Below are 19,956 nucleotides of genomic sequence, written 5' to 3' on the forward strand. Positions count from 1 at the left end.
AGCCATCTTTTTCCTTTCACAATATTTGCTACTTCTTTCGCAAACCACACTGGTTTTTCCTTTTCCTTGTGTTTTTCCTAACACTTTTGATACAAAGGTCTGTTGCCTTTAATATTGCACTTTTTAATGTTTTTAATGTTTCCCACCTCTCCTGCACTGCTTCCAAGTTCCTCCACTCTGCCAAGGAATTGCTTACACATTTTCCCATCCCTACAAAATGAGCCTTCCTAAAATCCAACACCTTTGTTTTTGTATGGGATGAGTCAATCTCTGTTTTTATGCTGAACCATACTTCTTGATGAGCACTGGATCACAAGTTTTCACCCACTTTTACGTCTGATATTCTGTCTCCATTTGTAAGTATTAAGTCTAATATTGCATCTTTCCGAGTGGGCTCCCTCACCAATTGGTGGTGGGATGCTCCCTGAAGGGAATTTAAAATGTCCCTACTTCTAGTGGAACTAGCAATAGACCCCTCCCAGTTTACATCAGGAAGTTAAAGTCTCCCATGATTATTACCTCTCCTTTTAATGCCATTTTAGTTATGTCCTGCAATAGGTTCTTGTCCAGTTCTTCTTCCTGTCCTGGTGGCCTGTGTATCACGCCAATACGAATAATCGACTTCCCCCTGTTTCTATGGTCACCCAAAGGGCCTCAGTGTTTTTTTCAATACTTTGTATTAAGGTAGTATTTATGCTTTTTTTTTTACATACATTGCTACCCCTCCTCCAGTTTTTCCCATTCTGTCCTTCCTAAATAAAGTATACCCCAGTTGAGTTATGTCCCAGTCGTGATTTTCATTACACCATGACTCTGTAATTGCCACAATATCTAGATCATCCCTTGTCATTATTGCAGTTAGTTCTGGGATTTTATTTCCTAAGCTCCTAGCATTTGCACACATAGCTTTTAGAGTTTTGTTTGTGCTTTTCCTGTTCCTAGCTATTTTCTTCTCTCTACCTATGTTTATTTGGTTTTGATCTGAATTATCTTCTGTTGCTGTGGAGGGTGGTATTCATGTGACCGCCGGTCAGCTGACCGACAGTCACATGACCTCCTCCACCAGCCCGACGAGTCACTGTCCCGATGGTCGGCATGCCGACCAACAGGGACTATTTCCACTCGTGGGTGTCCACGACACCCATAGAGTGGGAATAGAACCCGTGGCGACCGCAGGTCGCCACCGTGCCCGCAGCGTGGCGAGCGCAGCGAGCCCGCAAGGGGCTTGCTGCACTCGCCCCTCCCCGCCGGGATCCCGGCGTCGGTATGCTGCCGGGATCCCGGCGTCGGTAAGCTGACCGGCGGTCAGGAGACCGCCGGTCAGCCGTACTACACCCTGTCGATATGCTTCCTATTTCCTTTGCCTGCAGAAACAATACCTCTGTGTTGGGGGAGCAGATTGCTTTATTCCTATTTGGTTCACTGTCCCCCTCTGTTAGTTTAAATAGTTCTTGATGAAGCATCCAAACTGTTCAGTAAGTATTCTCATTCCCCTTGAAGATGGGTGCAGGCCATCACTTTTGTATAAGCTCCTATCTTGCCAGATGGTGTGACTATGGCCTATAAAATCCAAATCTCTCCTCCTTGCACCATGTCCTTAACCAAACATTGAAGTTTCTGATGCAATGAGTTCTGTCTTCCCCTCTGTGTACTGGCAATACTTCTGAAAAAGTCACAGTGGTTGCCACCTGTTTCAGAGCAGTCCCTAACTTCCTAAATTCATCTTTTATGGCCATGAGTTCAGCATTAGCCTTAATGTTACGATTAGTGATGGTAGCCTTAGGAGGTAGAGGTGGAGTAGCAGAGAGAAATAAGTTAAAGGAGAGCAGGTGGTGGTCAGAAAGGGGAGTTGGAGAAAGCAGAAATATCACAGCGGTGAGTGAAGACCTGATCCAATGAGCTCCAATTCCCATGGGAGGGGGAAGAGGCCCACTAGGAGAGACCGAGCAAAGATATAAGATTAGGGAGTTTAGAGGCAGGGGATTCTGTGGGGCAATGAATTGGGATGTTGAAATAACCTAAGATAATGGAGGGAATGTCAGAAGAGAGGAAGAAAGGAAGCAGAGTTGTCAAGGAATTTGGAGAGAATACCAGTTATCTCCCTTTTTTTTTTCTTCAGATAACTTTATAAAATATTCCCCTAAATACCTAAGCACGAGACTTGTACGCTCTTAATTCACTTTTAGGGAACATTTATAAACTGACTTCTTCTGATTATAACAAGCGTTGCATTTGGGCTTACCTCTATGTAGTCCCCACTGTGACAAGCAGCATCATTGTTTTGTATTTCAAATGTTTGCTCAAAATGCACGGCAACTGTGAAGCCAGCAGTGACCACCACGTGCCAGGTACAGTTCTGGCTGGGCGCGTAGTTTTCTGGGTAATTTGGTGAAGTTATCAGCCCCCTATTTGCATGTAAATATCCACCACAGCCTAAATGAAGTGAAGGATTGTGTTATTATTAAAATGTCACTGGCAGGGAAGCGAATTTCAGATGAAAGAACAAGTGATGGGAAGTAAAATAAAATATTTAATACAAACAACCCCCCCCCCCACTTCGCACAGGTCTACACGCCACAAAACAATACAATTTTTCGGCACCAAGTCACACACATCCAGCTGCAAGTGGTGTGTTTGAGCTGTGCACTAATTTAATGGCTCGTTGCATTGCACATGCATTGCTAAGATAACACAAGATCCAGTCACAAAGCATATAATCTTCATACACAGTCAGCCAGAAGTTTCAAAAGGAGCGTCCTGGAGCCCACTGGTGGCAATGAATGTGGGGCAGATGGGGCCCTTACTGAACAATATTATGGGTAGGGGAAGGTGGCTGCTTGGACCACTGGCTTCCTATTGGCCCACATGGTCACACCCCTCCTGGGCTGCCTGTACAGAACTGGCTTTGGTTATTGTTTAGGGTGTTCCGTGAGATACCACATGAATAGTCTGCAGGCACATGCGCACTGTCAGCTTTAGCAAAGGCGCAGCCTATGGGTGAGACCCTACTGCACAAAGGTGCCTTCTGCAGCCCTGTATGCAGCCTATGAATTCACTAAGAACATCTAAGTAACAAATCACTCCATGGGTTAATGGCTGCCTTCACTATGTGATCTGTAAAAACTTATACTGAATAATACAACAAAACTTTACTTTTATGATAAGATGCATTAAAGCCTCCTCCAGAAACACTTGTATCGGAGGAAAAGACCAGGAACATGCTATCTCCAGATGATCGGATCGGCCCCGGAGCCTCTCTGCCACAGACAACAGCAAGTTCTGGTGCAAGGTTGTTGTCTCCTAAAAAACAAGGATAGAAATAGCATTAATAATAATAATAATAATAATAATAATAATACTAGTACATTCTCTGCTGTAAATTACAGGGTTATTATAAGTCTGACAACTGAAAGTCTTAATAAAATATTTTCTAAATAAAATATTTTTCTTTTTAAACATAATGTTGTAAATGTTCTAACTTTCCTTTTTTATTATTATTATTATTATTATTATCCTTTATTTATATGGCGCCACAAGGGATCCGCAGCACCCATTACACAGTACATAATAAAATGAGCAAACAAGAAAACCGCACTTACAGTACATGACAAAATAGGACCGGTATATTAAACCCGCAGTTAGGTGCCATCAAAGGGAGTATGGAGTATAAGATAGTGTAAGTAAGAAAAGGAAAGGCACATGAGGAAAGAAGTCCCTGCTCTTGTGAGCTTACAATCTAAAAGGTGAGGGGCTAACAGACCAGAGTGACACAGAAGGGGTAGACAGTGAGCATAGACAAGAGGGTTAGGAGGAGAGATGACAGGGTTTGGTGAAGAAGTGGGTCTTCAGAGCCCGTTTGAAGTTTTGTAGAGAGGTGGAGAGTCGGATGGGGAGAGGTAGAGCATTCCAAAGATAGGGAGCAGCACGTGCAAAATCTTGTAGGTAGGAGTGGGAGGAGGTAATTAGTTGGCAAGACAGACGGCGTGCATTAGCAGAGCGAAGAGGATGGGTGGGAATGTAAAGAGAGATAAGGTCAGAGATGTGTAAGAGGGAGAAGAGTGGGTGAGGGCTTTGTAGGTGAGTGTGAGAAGCTTGAATTGGATTCTGAATAGGAAAGGTAGCCAGTGAAGGTCCTGCAAGAGAGGGGATGTGGATGTAGTACGTTTGGTGAGGAAGAAGAGACGGGCAGCAGCATTGAGGATAGATTGAAGTGGAGAGAGGCATTTTTGAGAGAGGCCAGATAGGAGGAGATTGCAGTAGTCCAATGTGGAGATGACCAGTGAGTGGATGAGGGTCTTAGTGCATCCTGGGTGAGGAAGGGTCTAATCCAAGAGATGTTTTTGAGATGGAAATGACAGGATTTTGAGAGGTACTGAATGTGTAGTTTGAAGGAGTCAAGGATTACTCCAAGACATCGCACTTGGAGGCTAGAGGAGATAGTTGTGCCATCAATGGATAATGAAATTGTGGGAGGTGAGGTTATGCGGGAGGGAGAGAAGATGATCAGCTCAGTCTTAGACATGTTAAGTTTAAGAAAGCGCTGGGACATCCAGGAGGAGATAGCAGAGAGACAGTTGGAGATACGAGTGAGGAGAGCAGGGGAGAGGTCAGGGGAGGAAAGGTAGATTTGCACTATACTGCTCCATGATGTATGGATAATGGGTACAAGGTGACCCACACCACAGACTCCGCACTGAGTACAGATGCCATAGTGTGCCTGTAGATGCCCCCTCCCCAAGTTCAATCTGTCAGTGGCGCCACTTTCTGAATGATATATCTGGAAAGATGGTGCTGGCTGGCGTAGCTGATAATAAATACTCGTGCCATCATCCGCGTGTGCGCCAAATTCTCAAAATATACACAGAAGGTGCCATGGGCAGAAAGAGCAAGGAAGGTGTGGGGGTGGGGGGTGGCTTGGAGCCCCTGATTATCATACTTCTCATTTTCTCTGTTACTTCATATAATAAGACTGTATCATTTCATACCGTCTCTGATGACGAGCCTATCATAGTTACATGTGCCGTGGGCCTCTATATCCACATACAGGAGATTCAGCTCCACTGTGGATTCTGGAGACCTGATGACCCAGGTGCACATGAGGTTTGGAGCGTACTGATTGGGCCATCCAGGTGAGAAGACAAATAAAGGTGTTTCTCCGGTTCTCAAAACTCCTCCGCATGCACCTAAAATGCCGTATGAGAGAATTAACTCATTACAGATATATTGCTATATAACACGCAGGTAATGATTATGAATGCCACACATCCGTATTCCCAGTTCCTACGTTCGGAGCTGCCCCTGTGTTTGAGCTTGCGTGCCCAGTTGGAAATACGCATGGGAGTAAGAGTAATGCCGCTGCTAGGCTCCATACACTTCTTAAAAAAATCAAAAACTACTTTTACTCCCAAAACGCTGCTCATTGGGCCTGATTCGTAGTAGTATGCTAATGTAGCCACAGATGCGATTTTTGACTCAGAGATAAGTGGGAAAATATTCTCCTGTAACAGCCCCTGGGATTTGTATAGAGACACCCATCGGAGCCTTTGCAGCATCTACGCAGATCAGGCAAACATCAAACAACAAACCAGACACCGGAGACGTGTTTCCTGCATACGGGATTGCAGCTTGCCAGCTGATACGCACCCCGAAAACAGTCCCGTCATGCCCATATTTTTGCCTCCACTCCCCATTACCTCCCTGTCAATAACTTGTGAGTCAATCCACACTGCGACTGTAATCGTTATTCGATTGCTGTACGTGTGCAATGCAGCAGTGACGTATGCGCAAACCAATTAATTTCATGAACCATTGACAGTCTCAAGCAATTGATGTCTGAAACAGGTGATGTGGCATACAATTCGTTTCTCACTAGATGACAGTTTTGCTTTCCTGAGATATAAGAGATGAATAGATACGTCATTCTGCAGCGTATTTTCCACATTTAGGCGAGGAAGGACAAAGCTGCGATTGTCTGATGCTGAATACCCCCCTAAGTGTTATACCTTGCGTAATATTAGGCACTGGTCCGGGTGATATGTCGATTGCCGTCCATTCCAACAGGAAACCCTTTTTCCTTATAGTGCTGTCACTTGTAAACTGAACTGTTGCAGAGCTGCCAGAGGAGAAGAGGGAAGGAGGCTCCATAACTCCACAATATGTGCCAATTACGTGATAGTGAATGTCTGGTCCATCGTATATCTGCCAATAATGCATGCAACACAAGCAATTAAACTCTTATGCAGATCCAGCAATTCTCAGCAGCAAATGTAAAGCAGATTCTGAATCAGGTGCACCTTGCGGATTTCAGCAGAACGCACATGAGGAAAAGAAAGAAATCAGCGACTGAACATGGGCTAACTGACGAAGATTGCGTCTGCGAACGCATTGATCCGTCAACTGACAGACTGCACTTTCCGTAAAATGGGCATACCTGGGCGGTAAATGGGCAGTGTCCTTGGAATCGCAAGCAGTGGCAGAACTACCGCCAGTGCAAGCTGTGCCTTACACTGGGGCCCGCCACTGTGAAGGGTCCCAAAGCCAGCGGCATGTAATGAGTCAAGGTGACTCATTACATGACGCTGTGTGCTGCGGGCCACCGCCGTCCGCCGAGGAGAGAGGAGCGCAGCAGCCACGGGGGGTGGGGGGTGGGGAGGAGGAGCAGGGAGGTGGAGGAGGGAGCCGCAGCAGCGCTATGTAATTGGTGGAGGCGCTGCTGCAGCTGTCCCTCTTCTTCACCATAGGCTGTCCTCTGCCGCTGTGAATGCTGGGAAGCGCATCCCAGCATTCACAGCGGCGGAAGGCAGCCTATGGTGAAGGAGAGGGACAGCTGCAGCTGCGCCTCCACCAATTACACTGCGCTGCTGTGGCTCCAGTCCCCCTCCCCACTCCTCCTTCTCCCCTGCCCTGGATCTGCCAGAAGCTGCTGCACCGAGGAGCCTGACTGCCAGTGGAGACAATAAGTATAATCTATTCTTTCTTTCTTTCTTTCTTTCTTTCTATTCTGTCTGTCTGCCTTAATGTGTAAAAAGGGGGACGCTGTCTGCCGTAAGGTGTAAAAAGGGGGACGCTGTCTGCCGTAATGTGTAAAAAGGGGACGCTGTCTGCCATTATGTGTAAAAAAGGAGACGCTGTCTGCCGTTATGTGTAAAAAAGGGGACGCTGTCTGCCGTAATGTGTAAAAAAGGGGACGCTGTCTGCCGTAATGTGTAAAAAGGGGAATCTGTCTGCCGTAATGTGTAAAAAGGGTACGCTGTCTGCCGTTATGTGTAAAAAAAGGACGCTGTCTGCCGTAATGTGTAAAAAAGGGGACGCTGTCTGCCGTAATGTGTAAAAAGGGGAATCTGTCTGCCGTAATGTGTAAAAAGGATACGCTGTCTGCCGTAATGTGTAAAAAGGGGATGCTGTCTGCCATAATGTGTAAAAAGGGGACGCTGCCTGCCGTAATGTGTAAAAAGGGGAATCTGTCCGCCATAAGGTGTAAAAGGGGCTCTACCTGGTGTAGTGGAGCTACTGTGCAGCGTAATTTGAATAATGGAGACTACTGTGCACCGTTATTTGAATTGGTATTATTACCCCTTCCCCACGAAGCCACGCCCCTATATTTTTTGGCCGTGCCGTAGGCGCGCACTGCCCCTGTTTTACATAGAGGGGGGGGCTACGATGCCGTTTCTTGCACACAGCGCTAAAATCTCTAGTTACGGCACTGTTGCTAGGTATCCATTTCTCTGGCCCTGAGTAGGTTCCCCTCACCAGATCCTCTCCAGGGGTGATGGGGTGGACTTGGATGGGATGAGGTGGGGGGTGGGGGGGCAAAGCATTTTGTCGCACCTGGGCCCACCGCTCGCTAGTTCCGCCACTGATCGCAAGGATCATGGGAGTGTCATGGGAGGGCAATCCAACTTCTAAGCAAGCATTGCTAAATAGGTCTGATAAATGGCAGCTAAACACTGCAAAATGAATCAGGGGGGGGAAGTCTTTTTTAATATTTAATAGGCCCCTATGTATTTTAAAACTGAAGATTGATAATTGTGATGCATCTAATTAGAAATTGTAATGTTATTGTATTTATTATTTGCTTCACTATATAATTTGTAATGACGTGGCACTGGCACATCTGGTGTATGCTAGGAGCTTATACTGCAATTTATTTCTCCATTTGTACAGCAAACACGTCCAACTCCACACCAACCACCCCAATTTTCCCAGCACATTCCCAATTTGTGAAGTGGCTGCGTTTCATCTCATAGTGGTTGAGCTTGGCACATCGGTGCGTGAGGCCTATTTTGGCCTGATTGGCTTGTGTAAATGTTGGGAAGTATGTTCTACGTGAGCGCCTAAATACTAATTTGCAATAAACCACAACACTCGTATACTTTCTTTAATTGTCTCACTTACACCAGAATCAAACCAAACTACTGCTTGGTTACTGTTGGTATTGAATAAACTACACAGAAACAGGGGCAGAGAGGGGGGAGGGTACCCTGGGCTTGTCAAAGAGGTGTAGCTATGTATTCAGTATGATATCCCGGCTATACCAGCGGCAAGCACAGCGTGTCCCCTTGCGTGCTCGGTGCGTTTTGGGCCCAGTGGTGACCTTCGGTTATATTATCCCTCAGGTGGTGGTGTGGACCCCCACCCGAGTGGGGATTTCAGCCGGCGGTCGGAATCCCGCACGCCGGTATTTCACCGGGTGTCGGGATTCCGGCATCGGTATCCTGACAGCCAGCAAATTGAATGCCTCCCGTAGATACACCCCCATCATGTGGCTGTTACACCCTCTTTAGCAAAGTGCCACCATGAGCATCTATGGATAAGGCCGGAGATTTACAACGCGCTGTGGCCCTGAACCCCCCCACCGCCACATGCCATGGGACAGATAATTCTCTTGGTAGCCCTGCCCGGATTAAATGCCCACTTACAACAGTTTCTATTCAACAATATTACTTTAAAAAAAAAAATATTAATAGGATCAGAAAAGTTGATGATAAAAGTTTCCTACTGTAATTGAAAATAACTATAGTCTGATGTAAAGAACATACTCGCAACTTGTCAGAACTGCAAGTTGTGTGGCCTTCAATGTCCATCTCCAAAATTCTAATCTCAATGATCCGTCCTGACTCCACATTAATTCTCCACACGTAGTTAGAATGATGTGGATACTGCCTGGGCCATAAGGGAGACGCAATTTGCCCGTAGGTTCCTTCTATATTGTTTCCAAACACTATTGGGAAGAAAACACAAATGTCATGGCAGCAATCTGCAAAAGGTGAGTCCCAAAATCACAAGTCAGATACTAAGGGATGCTGTCTATCATTTCTATATTGCCTTTTAGAAAGTGATAGTCAGTATCTGATTGGTTGCTATGGGCAACATCACCAATTCTCTGTTTTAGAAGCTTTAGTAAATTTACCCCTAAGAATATTAAGGCTTGTAAATAAACTGTAGATTTATCAAAACACCAATTTCATTGTTAGGAAAACCTAAAGTCTCAAGTATTCCATATAATACATCCTCCTGTCTATATTGTATGTTTAGAGTATATAACACTACAGGGGCGTATTTAGTGAGGAGGGGGCCCGTGTGCAGGGTCTGTCCGGGCACCCTCTTCTACAGCTGGCAGCGTAGCCTATGTAAGCTGTGTTAGAGTCTACAGGGTATATAAGCAGGTCTCCAGGAAAATGGCGCTGCTGCCATTTTCCTGGGTGAGTAAAGGATGCAGCATGTGAGGTGTGGAAAGCTGTGCCGGAAGTAAAGTAACATGGGGGTCTATTCATGAAGCAGTGAAAAGTGTGGAGAAGTGAGCCAGTGGAGAAGTTGTCCATGGCGACCAATCAGCATTGAAGAAACATTTATAATTTGCATACTATAAAATTATACAGAGTATCTGATTGGTTGCCATGGGCAACTTCTCCACACTTTTCACTGCTTCATAAATAGACCCCATGATCATTTTCCTCCTCAGTGACCAGTGGTGACTGCCCTTTCACAAATTCTGGAGAAAAAAACATTCTCCATTTCCGTGATTTGCAGCTATAAGGAGAATTCATTTTTGAGGCACATTGCAGATTAGAATTATGCACCTTAAAGTTAGACTTTTCATTTTGTAGTCCAACAATAAGGGTTCTATTCATGAAGCAGTGAAAAATGTGGAGAAGTGAGCCAGTAGAGAAGTTGCCCATGGCAACCAATCAGAGTAGAAAGAAGAGATACCCCGTGGCACAAGAAAAAGGTACATGTAATAAGAATGAAAACTCAAACAGACAATTAGGGTGCAAACTCTTTCCTGTAACTGGAATCCTCACTGATCCCTTTCAAAACGGGTATTTTCCTTCAAAAGTTCCACTCCAGTAGGTGTTCCTCAAACAGGAGAAAAGAAACTTAGTGCAACACCATTTCATATCTGGATCTGGAATCCTCTGGTAAAATATTCCACTCACATTTAGTAAGTTTAAAACTTGCTCCAGGGTAATTGAATGGGACACTCTCTCCTTTAACATCTAAGAAAGAACAAAGATAAGGACCCTTTCTGCTTGATGGACTTACAGGTTCCGGTCTTCATCTCTGTGAGAGCTGTTACTCCTATGGAGGTTTTACATGTGATTGTGATTTATTAGTAAATGTGAGTGTAAACTTTGTTATTAAAACTGATCTTGTTTTTAAAACAGTGTTGCACTATAATCCTTCTCCCTTTTATATGTCCGAGTGGAGGAAGATATACCATTGATTTTGGAGGATGATGAGCAAGTTTTAAATGTGAGTGGGATATTTTACCAGAGGATTCCAAATCCAGATATGAAATGGTGTTGCACTAAGTTTCTTTTCTCCTGTTTGAGGAACACCTACTGGAGTTGAACTTTTGAAGGAAAATACCCGTTTTTAAGGGGATCAGTGAGGATTCCAGTTACACAAAAGACTTTGCACCCTAATTGTCTGTTTGAGTTTTTATTCTTATTACATGTACCTTTTTCTTGCGCAACGGGGTATCTCTTCTGTTTACTCTGTATTTGGTATAAGGTTTGGTAGACCTTTTGAGTGACCTGGGCGGCATTTAAAGTTAATTGCACAATTGTAAGGTGTATATTGTCCTTTTCTCATGGCAACCAATCAGCATTGAAGTAACATTTATAATTTGCATACTATACAATTGTACGGAGCAGCTGATTGGTTGCCATGGGCAACTTCTCCACAGGCTCACTTCTCCACACTTTCCACTGCTTCATGAATAGAGCCCTATATCAGTAAGGGCAAGATCTACTTACAATTAATAAAAAGAGTGTAAACACGCGAACTGTGGCAGTTTTGTGAAGATCAGGTACAATAATGCATGACTGGAAGCATACTGTCCACTGTACTGCTCTATTCCTCTGTTCTGTAATGCCGCAGCCCCCCCCCCCCCCCCCCCCCCTCCAACACACCTTCCTCACCTTTTTTTAATTAAATGCTTAACGTAAGTCATGTAAACAAACAGTATGCAATACAACCTTGTTATTAAATACTTACAATGAGAGAAAGTAGCTCTTAATCCAGAGTCACTGATAGAGCCATCAGATACGAACTTAATCCAAAGAATATGACCAATAATGGAAGAAACGTTACTTGGCAATGTATTTCCACAGAAGCGCCCCAGAAAAATGCCCGTTTCATTTGCTTCTCTGATTTCCACGTAATCTAATGAACAGTTTTCACTCATTTGCAGAGAGAATGATCTGTAGGTGTGAAAACAAAAAATGAAGGAGATTTATCAAACTTGGGGGGAGCAAACTTTGGAGAGATAATGTGGAAACTGGAAAGAGATAAAGTACCAACCAGTCAGTCATTTTATAAACACAGCCTGTAAAATGACAGAAGCAGATTGGCCGGTACTTTAGCTCTCTCCATTTTATCTTCTGTCAAGCTTTGATAAATCTCCTCCAATGTTTGCTAAAGTGTTACAGATATTTTGTGTGCTAAACCAAAAATACAGACTATCAATTCGATAGTGGGACGCACACTGTAAATTCTGTATGAACTAGTCCAAGCGTTTAACTATGGTCCTCGTCCTCCATGAGACTGATATGTAATATACAGAGTCCATCCCCAAGTAATACATATGCCTCTATATATATATATATATATATATATATATATATATATATATATATATATATATATATATATATACATATATACAAACGACTTTTGGCAGCACTCCCAGGTACAAATAACTCAGTCCCGGTGCCCTCCTAGACCCGCAGAGCCACGGGTCAATACAACAGTCCACTGTAGGCGGCACACTGGTCACAAAAGGTACAAAACAGCAGGTTGCAGCAACAAAGTTTATTAACCTGAGGACGAAGAATAAACTTCGAAACGTTGTTGCTGCAACCTGCTGTTTTGTACCTTTTGTGACCAGTGTGCCGCCTACAGTGGACTGTTATATATATATATATATATATATATCGTTCAAACAATAAAGAAGTAGTTGGTGCACTGCAATTATGGGATGCTTTCAGTGAATATTAGTGGCCGAGCAGTTTTATTGGGCCCACTCGAAATGTTACTATTGTGTAACGAGGCTTCTAGTTATACCTTTGTTCGGGGTCACTTGTTATGCCACAGTAATATGGCCTCCTAAACAGGCCAAAAAGGCTATTACACTGGAAGCAACCTACTCACAGCTGGAATTTAAGAAGCAAAGTTTACGGTTTACAAATGATTTTGTCAAATTTGAGAATAAAACTGTTGCAGTTATAGTTACATACAACAAAACATGACAGTGGCAAAGTGATAGATAAAACTAGCCGAAGAGTCTTCATGTCATTGTGAGTACACAAATAGATGAAACACAACAATTAAACGTGTACAGCTGGGGTGTAGTATGGTATGCCGGCTGTCGGGGACCCGGTGCACAGCATACCAGCGCCGGAATCTCGACCGCTAGCATACTGACAGTGTGGCAAGCGCAAATGAGCACCTAGCGGGCTCGCCACGCTGCGGGCACGGTAGCACGTTATGCACGCCATGCTATCTATTCTCCCTTCAGGGGGGTCGTGGACCCCAAAGAGGGAGAAACGGTGTCGGTATGCCGGCTGTCGGGATTCCGGCACCGGTATACTGTGCGCCGGGACCCCGACAGCCGGCAAACTGAAGACCACCTGTACAGCTGTAACATTCTGGTTGATATTTGTCCCTATTCTACATATCAGTCAGCTTGTCCCCTCCATCTTAACTTAAACACACCCTTGTCTTTCCCATTATATATATATATATATATATATATATATTTATGTCCCAGCACCTTCTTAAACTCAACATGTCTACGACTGAGTGCATCGTCTTCTCCTCCCTATACAGTACCTCCATTACTTCCCTCTTACTGTTGCCAACATCACCCTCTCTGCTGCCACACAACTCCGCTGCCTTCAGTCATTCCTGACTCCTCCCCCTCCAGATTCATGCTATCTCCCAATCATGTACCTTCCATCTCTGCAACATCTCTATATTATGTCCCTTCACCACCTATGAGATCTCTTATGCATGCCCTTGTCATCTCCTGCATGGAATACTGCAACCTCCTACTCTCTGGTCTTGCTCTCTTCTGACTCTCCCCTCTTCCCTCTAACCCCAATGGTGCAGCTCATCTTATCTTCCTATTGTGATACCCTGAAACTGCAGCCCAAATCAACTGTGGCACTACAGGTGCCAGCATGACTTTAATAAAAGTAAAATGTTTGCTGGAGTTGCATAGCACTGTGCCAGCAGCCTACGGCTTGCAGCACAGAAGGAGTTAACAGCACAGCTCATAGCTATACAGATTAGTCTGCAAAATGCAAAGGGCATGACTCACTCATTTGCAGACTCAGAGCGGGAAACTGAGAGCGGGAAATCCTAGATAGAATGTGTACCTGGGAATGCAGGGTTATAAAAAGGTTGTCCTGCAGCAGCCTAGGAGGAGGACAGTCAGTGAGGGGAGTGAGCAGACAGTGAGGTGGATTTAGCCAGAAAGATGTAGCCCCAGTGAGGGCTCCTCACATATTTAGGTGGGGAGTGATGCCAGCCACAGCAAAGCACTTGATGACAGAGGGAGACATCGCAGTGTGAGAGCAGCAGTATGCAGAATCCAGCGAAAGGGTGATGCCAGGAGAAAAGTGTGCTAATGGTGTGAGTCTCAAGAGGTATCTGGGTGAAGTGGTCGGAAGCCACGCGGCGTGAGTAAGCGCCCCCATGGAAAAGTATCTCGAAAGGTATCTGGGTGAAGTGGGCGGAAAGCCACGCGGCGTGAGTAAGTGCCCCCAAGGAAAAGAATCCTCGCTAAGTAAGAGAGAGAGAGAGACGGTCACCTGATGTGTAGCACTACTGGTCACAGAATGCCCTGGTACGTAATGCTGTTTGCCATGTATATGCCGCTGCGACTAAGCGATGCGCTGGAGGAGATGCCCTGATGTGTGATCCACTGTAACTTATGCTTTGTGCTGGAGGAGTGTTCACAAGTTATCCCTGCAATCTCCCTGTTTGATGTTTGAATAAACTTTATGCTGTTTATCTGAGATGGCCTGGCGCCCAATTCTTTATGCGCTGCACCGACACCTGTAGTCCACACCCACAATGTACTTGTAGTTAAAGACCTGATTCTTCAGGGGACCCTCTGGTAACTGTGCCTGAACCCATGACCAGCCGGGGAAAGGTAAGGGTGATGTACTATACACAGTGACTGCAGATCTTGCATACTTGATACCAGTGGGCTATCACATTTGGCATCACGAACAGGATACGAGCAAACATGGTTACCAACGTGGGGCTCTAAGGGCAATATTTGTGGAGGTGGAACTTATGTAACAGGACATCGGGACTATGCAGTGCACCCGGTCGAAGCAACACCCTTGGGGGCACTGTGTTTGGCCATTTCTGAGTGTCCGAAAGAGCCAAGGATCGCAAGGGGAATGTAGTCCCCTATATCTATTTTCCTAAAGTTGGAGAAACTTGTTTAATGGGAGGGGCCCACGAGAGCCACCTGTCTCTTTTGACCCAGACGTGGGGGGAGACAAGGGCAGGCGACGGCAGGTTCTATGTGTTTGGCGCAATTGCCACAAGATGTCTGGAACATTTTACTATCACATGTGACTCTGGACTGTAACTCATTTGAAAACCGCAACAGAATATGTGATTTGTATGTAATGTGATGTTTGACATGCCATGTTTTCCTGAATATGTGATTGTTGTTTTTTTGTCACATGTACTGTCATTATATGTTATGTTGAAAACTGCTGTTGCGTGAGGACACGCAAGATTTCAGCAGGGGTGCATGTGATACCCTGAAACTGCAGCCCAAATCAACTGTGGCACTACAGGTGCCAGCATGACTAATAAAAGTAAAATGTTTGCTGGAGTTGCATAGCACTGTGCCAGCAGCCTACGGCTTGCAGCACAGAAGGAGTTAACAGCACAGCTCATAGCTATACAGATTAGTCTGCAAAATGCAAAGGGCATGACTCACTCATTTGCAGACTCAGAGCGGGAAACTGAGAGCGGGAAACACAGAGCGGGAAATCCCAGATAGAATGTGTACCTGGGAATGCAGGGTTATAAAAAGGTTGTCCTGCAGCAGCCTAGGAGGAGGACAGTCAGTGAGGGGAGTGAGCAGACAGTGAGGTGGATTTAGCCAGAAAGATGTAGCCCCAGTGAGGGCTCCCCACATATTTAGGTGGGGAGTGATGCCAGCCACAGCAAAGCACTTGATGACAGAGGGAGACATCGCAGTGTGAGAGCAGCAGTATGCAGAATCCAGCGAAAGGGTGATGCCAGGAGAAAAGTGTGCTAATGGTGTGAGTCTCAAGAGGTATCTGGGTGAAGTGGTCGGAAGCCACGCGGCGTGAGTAAGCGCCCCCATGGAAAAGTATCTCGAGAGGTATCTGGGTGAAGTGGGCGGAAAGCCACGCGGCGTGAGTAAGCGCCCCCAAGGAAAAGAATCCTCGCTAAGTAAGAGAGAGAGAGAGACGGTCACCTGATGTGTAGCACTACTGGTCACAGAATGCCCTGGTACGTAATGCTGTTTGCCATGTATATGCCGCTGCGACTAAGCGATGCGCTGGAGGAGGTGCCCTGATGTGTGATCCACTGTAACTTATGCTTTGTGCTGGAGGAGTGTTCACAAGTTATCCCTGCAATCTCCCTGTTTGATGTTTGAATAAACTTTATGCTGTTTATCTGAGATGGCCTGGCGCCCAATTCTTTATGCGCTGCACCGACACCTGTAGTCCACATCCACAATGTACTTGTAGTTAAAGACCTGATTCTTCAGGGGACCCTCTGGTAACTGTGCCTGAACCCATGACCAGCCGGGGCAAGGTAAGGGTGATGTACTATACACAGTGACTGCAGATCTTGCATACTTGATACCAGTGGGCTATCACACTATGCCGTCATTTTCATTTGACCTCACTGTCAACTGCTTCACTGGCTCCATCTCCCTTACAGAATACAGTGTAAACTCCTCACCCTAACCTTCTAAGCTCTTCATCTCTCCTCTCCTTCCTGCATCTGACATTATCTCAATCCACATTCTTCCTTCTCTCTCCATTCTTCCTCTGACTGTTGGCTTGTCTCTGCACCAATTACCTCCCCACACTCCAGCATCCCAGATTTCCTCTCCTCTGGATCACAGGCCCCTCCTCTCTCAGACAGTCTACCAGTGTGCAGATTGGTTCAAATGGTTCCTTAAAACCCAACTGTTCTTCACAGCATACCAGCTGTTACCCATCTCCTCTCTGCCCTCCTATCTCATTCTTCCCAGTTCACCTTTCAGTTTCCCCATCTCCCTTACAAGTAGTATCATCTTCCCTGTTACTCTTTCCCATCGCAGTCCATGCTCCCAGTGCACTCCCACTAATCGCTGATGATCTTATCTGTCTGCTCAGCTCAGGACACAGGTCGATTGAATAATACATTTTTAGGGCGAGAGGTACCAAAGCAAAAATAGCTATAGAAGCCCTGCAGCTGCCATGTCCTTCTGTGCATGTGCAGACGGACTCCCGGGTTATAAACCCGGGAGTCCAGAGATGGAAGCGCATCCCGAAGGACAGCTCTTATTGGAAGTGTTGTCCTCCGCAATACTAATCACATATGTTAGTACATATGCAATTAGTATCGATGCAATGTCTGGCAATTTGTGGCGGGATGTACACCGCAAGGTTAGTACATTCCTCCTTTAATGTTGCTCTTTAAGTAGTTTTTTTTACTGTTTGGTCTGACCCCTTGTATGGTTGTTTTTGTACTCTTTTAGATTTAATCGGTTGTATTTTCATTGTAATTGTTTCCCTGTTCAGGGGCAACTTCTCCACTGCCTCACTTCTCCAAGTTTATCATTACTTAGTACATGTCCCCCTAAGTGTCATATATCAAATTAATCAGCACAGTCTACCTGTGTGTCATAATCACATTGCGCTGCGATTAAGATGCAGTTTCGGCAAAACAGAAACAAAAAAGACACCCATCACTAGAAGATTCTCACATAATCTGGCGTGCCAAAAGGGGCTGTTAGTTGTGACTGCAGCAAAGATGTATGAGGACACATCTGTAGTCTACATGATCTGAGTACCAAGTAGCATGCTGTGGTAGAACCCTCATTACTGTACATGACAAAGACTCGTTAATCAGCTACTGACTCTATTGTGTTGCAACAGGCTGAAGAAACATACTCAGAATACAATTTATAGGAAGACTCTCTCTTGGGGAAAGAGGAGTCCACGTGAGGAGGCCCATCAACATTAAAATGTGAAACACCTATTAAAAGTTACTGTTCTGCTTATCCTTCTTCCTGTCTAATAACTTTATATAAGCTAGGCGTCGTGGCAATTGCCACAAGATGTCTGGAACATTTTACTATCACATGTGACTCTGGACTGTAACTCATTTGAAAACCGCAACAGAATATGTGATTTGTATGTAATGTGATGTTTGACATGCCATGTTTTCCTGAATATGTGATTGTTGTTTTTTTGTCACATGTACTGTCATTATATGTTATGTTGAAAACTGCTGTTGCGTGAGGACACGCAAGATTTCAGCAGGGGTGCATGTGATACCCTGAAACTGCAGCCCAAATCAACTGTGGCACTACAGGTGCCAGCATGACTAATAAAAGTAAAATGTTTGCTGGAGTTGCATAGCACTGTGCCAGCAGCCTACGGCTTGCAGCACAGAAGGAGTTAACAGCACAGCTCATAGCTATACAGATTAGTCTGCAAAATGCAAAGGGCATGACTCACTCATTTGCAGACTCAGAGCGGGAAACTGAGAGCGGGAAACACAGAGCGGGAAATCCCAGATAGAATGTGTACCTGGGAATGCAGGGTTATAAAAAGGTTGTCCTGCAGCAGCCTAGGAGGAGGACAGTCAGTGAGGGGAGTGAGCAGACAGTGAGGTGGATTTAGCCAGAAAGATGTAGCCCCAGTGAGGGCTCCCCACATATTTAGGTGGGGAGTGATGCCAGCCACAGCAAAGCACTTGATGACAGAGGGAGACATCGCAGTGTGAGAGCAGCAGTATGCAGAATCCAGCGAAAGGGTGATGCCAGGAGAAAAGTGTGCTAATGGTGTGAGTCTCAAGAGGTATCTGGGTGAAGTGGTCGGAAGCCACGCGGCGTGAGTAAGCGCCCCCATGGAAAAGTATCTCGAGAGGTATCTGGGTGAAGTGGGCGGAAAGCCACGCGGCGTGAGTAAGCGCCCCCAAGGAAAAGAATCCTCGCTAAGTAAGAGAGAGAGAGAGACGGTCACCTGATGTGTAGCACTACTGGTCACAGAATGCCCTGGTACGTAATGCTGTTTGCCATGTATATGCCGCTGCGACTAAGCGATGCGCTGGAGGAGGTGCCCTGATGTGTGATCCACTGTAACTTATGCTTTGTGCTGGAGGAGTGTTCACAAGTTATCCCTGCAATCTCCCTGTTTGATGTTTGAATAAACTTTATGCTGTTTATCTGAGATGGCCTGGCGCCCAATTCTTTATGCGCTGCACCGACACCTGTAGTCCACATCCACAATGTACTTGTAGTTAAAGACCTGATTCTTCAGGGGACCCTCTGGTAACTGTGCCTGAACCCATGACCAGCCGGGGCAAGGTAAGGGTGATGTACTATACACAGTGACTGCAGATCTTGCATACTTGATACCAGTGGGCTATCACACTATGCCGTCATTTTCATTTGACCTCACTGTCAACTGCTTCACTGGCTCCATCTCCCTTACAGAATACAGTGTAAACTCCTCACCCTAACCTTCTAAGCTCTTCATCTCTCCTCTCCTTCCTGCATCTGACATTATCTCAATCCACATTCTTCCTTCTCTCTCCATTCTTCCTCTGACTGTTGGCTTGTCTCTGCACCAATTACCTCCCCACACTCCAGCATCCCAGATTTCCTCTCCTCTGGATCACAGGCCCCTCCTCTCTCAGACAGTCTACCAGTGTGCAGATTGGTTCAAATGGTTCCTTAAAACCCAACTGTTCTTCACAGCATACCAGCTGTTACCCATCTCCTCTCTGCCCTCCTATCTCATTCTTCCCAGTTCACCTTTCAGTTTCCCCATCTCCCTTACAAGTAGTATCATCTTCCCTGTTACTCTTTCCCATCGCAGTCCATGCTCCCAGTGCACTCCCACTAATCGCTGATGATCTTATCTGTCTGCTCAGCTCAGGACACAGGTCGATTGAATAATACATTTTTAGGGCGAGAGGTACCAAAGCAAAAATAGCTATAGAAGCCCTGCAGCTGCCATGTCCTTCTGTGCATGTGCAGACGGACTCCCGGGTTATAAACCCGGGAGTCCAGAGATGGAAGCGCATCCCGAAGGACAGCTCTTATTGGAAGTGTTGTCCTCCGCAATACTAATCACATATGTTAGTACATATGCAATTAGTATCGATGCAATGTCTGGCAATTTGTGGCGGGATGTACACCGCAAGGTTAGTACATTCCTCCTTTAA

At 45.5% G+C, this 19,956-nt stretch overlaps 1 protein-coding gene across 1 annotated transcript in view; it reads right to left on the minus strand.

Moving 5' to 3' along the window:
• CUBN (cubilin) overlaps positions 1-19,956 on the minus strand; it is a 729,033-nt gene that overhangs the window by 329,010 nt on the left and 380,067 nt on the right. Inside the window, exons 36-41 of the mRNA XM_063921523.1 lie at positions 11,500-11,705; positions 9,039-9,220; positions 6,003-6,198; positions 4,986-5,183; positions 3,154-3,300; positions 2,243-2,433 (exon numbers count right to left, since the gene is read on the minus strand). Of these exons, the coding sequence (XP_063777593.1) occupies positions 2,243-2,433; positions 3,154-3,300; positions 4,986-5,183; positions 6,003-6,198; positions 9,039-9,220; positions 11,500-11,705 (1,120 nt within the window). The remainder of the gene's footprint in view (positions 1-2,242; positions 2,434-3,153; positions 3,301-4,985; positions 5,184-6,002; positions 6,199-9,038; positions 9,221-11,499; positions 11,706-19,956) is intronic.

This window comes from Pseudophryne corroboree, chromosome 5, assembly GCF_028390025.1.
Source record: "Pseudophryne corroboree isolate aPseCor3 chromosome 5, aPseCor3.hap2, whole genome shotgun sequence".
In the NCBI taxonomy this organism is placed as follows: Eukaryota; Metazoa; Chordata; class Amphibia; order Anura; family Myobatrachidae; genus Pseudophryne; species Pseudophryne corroboree.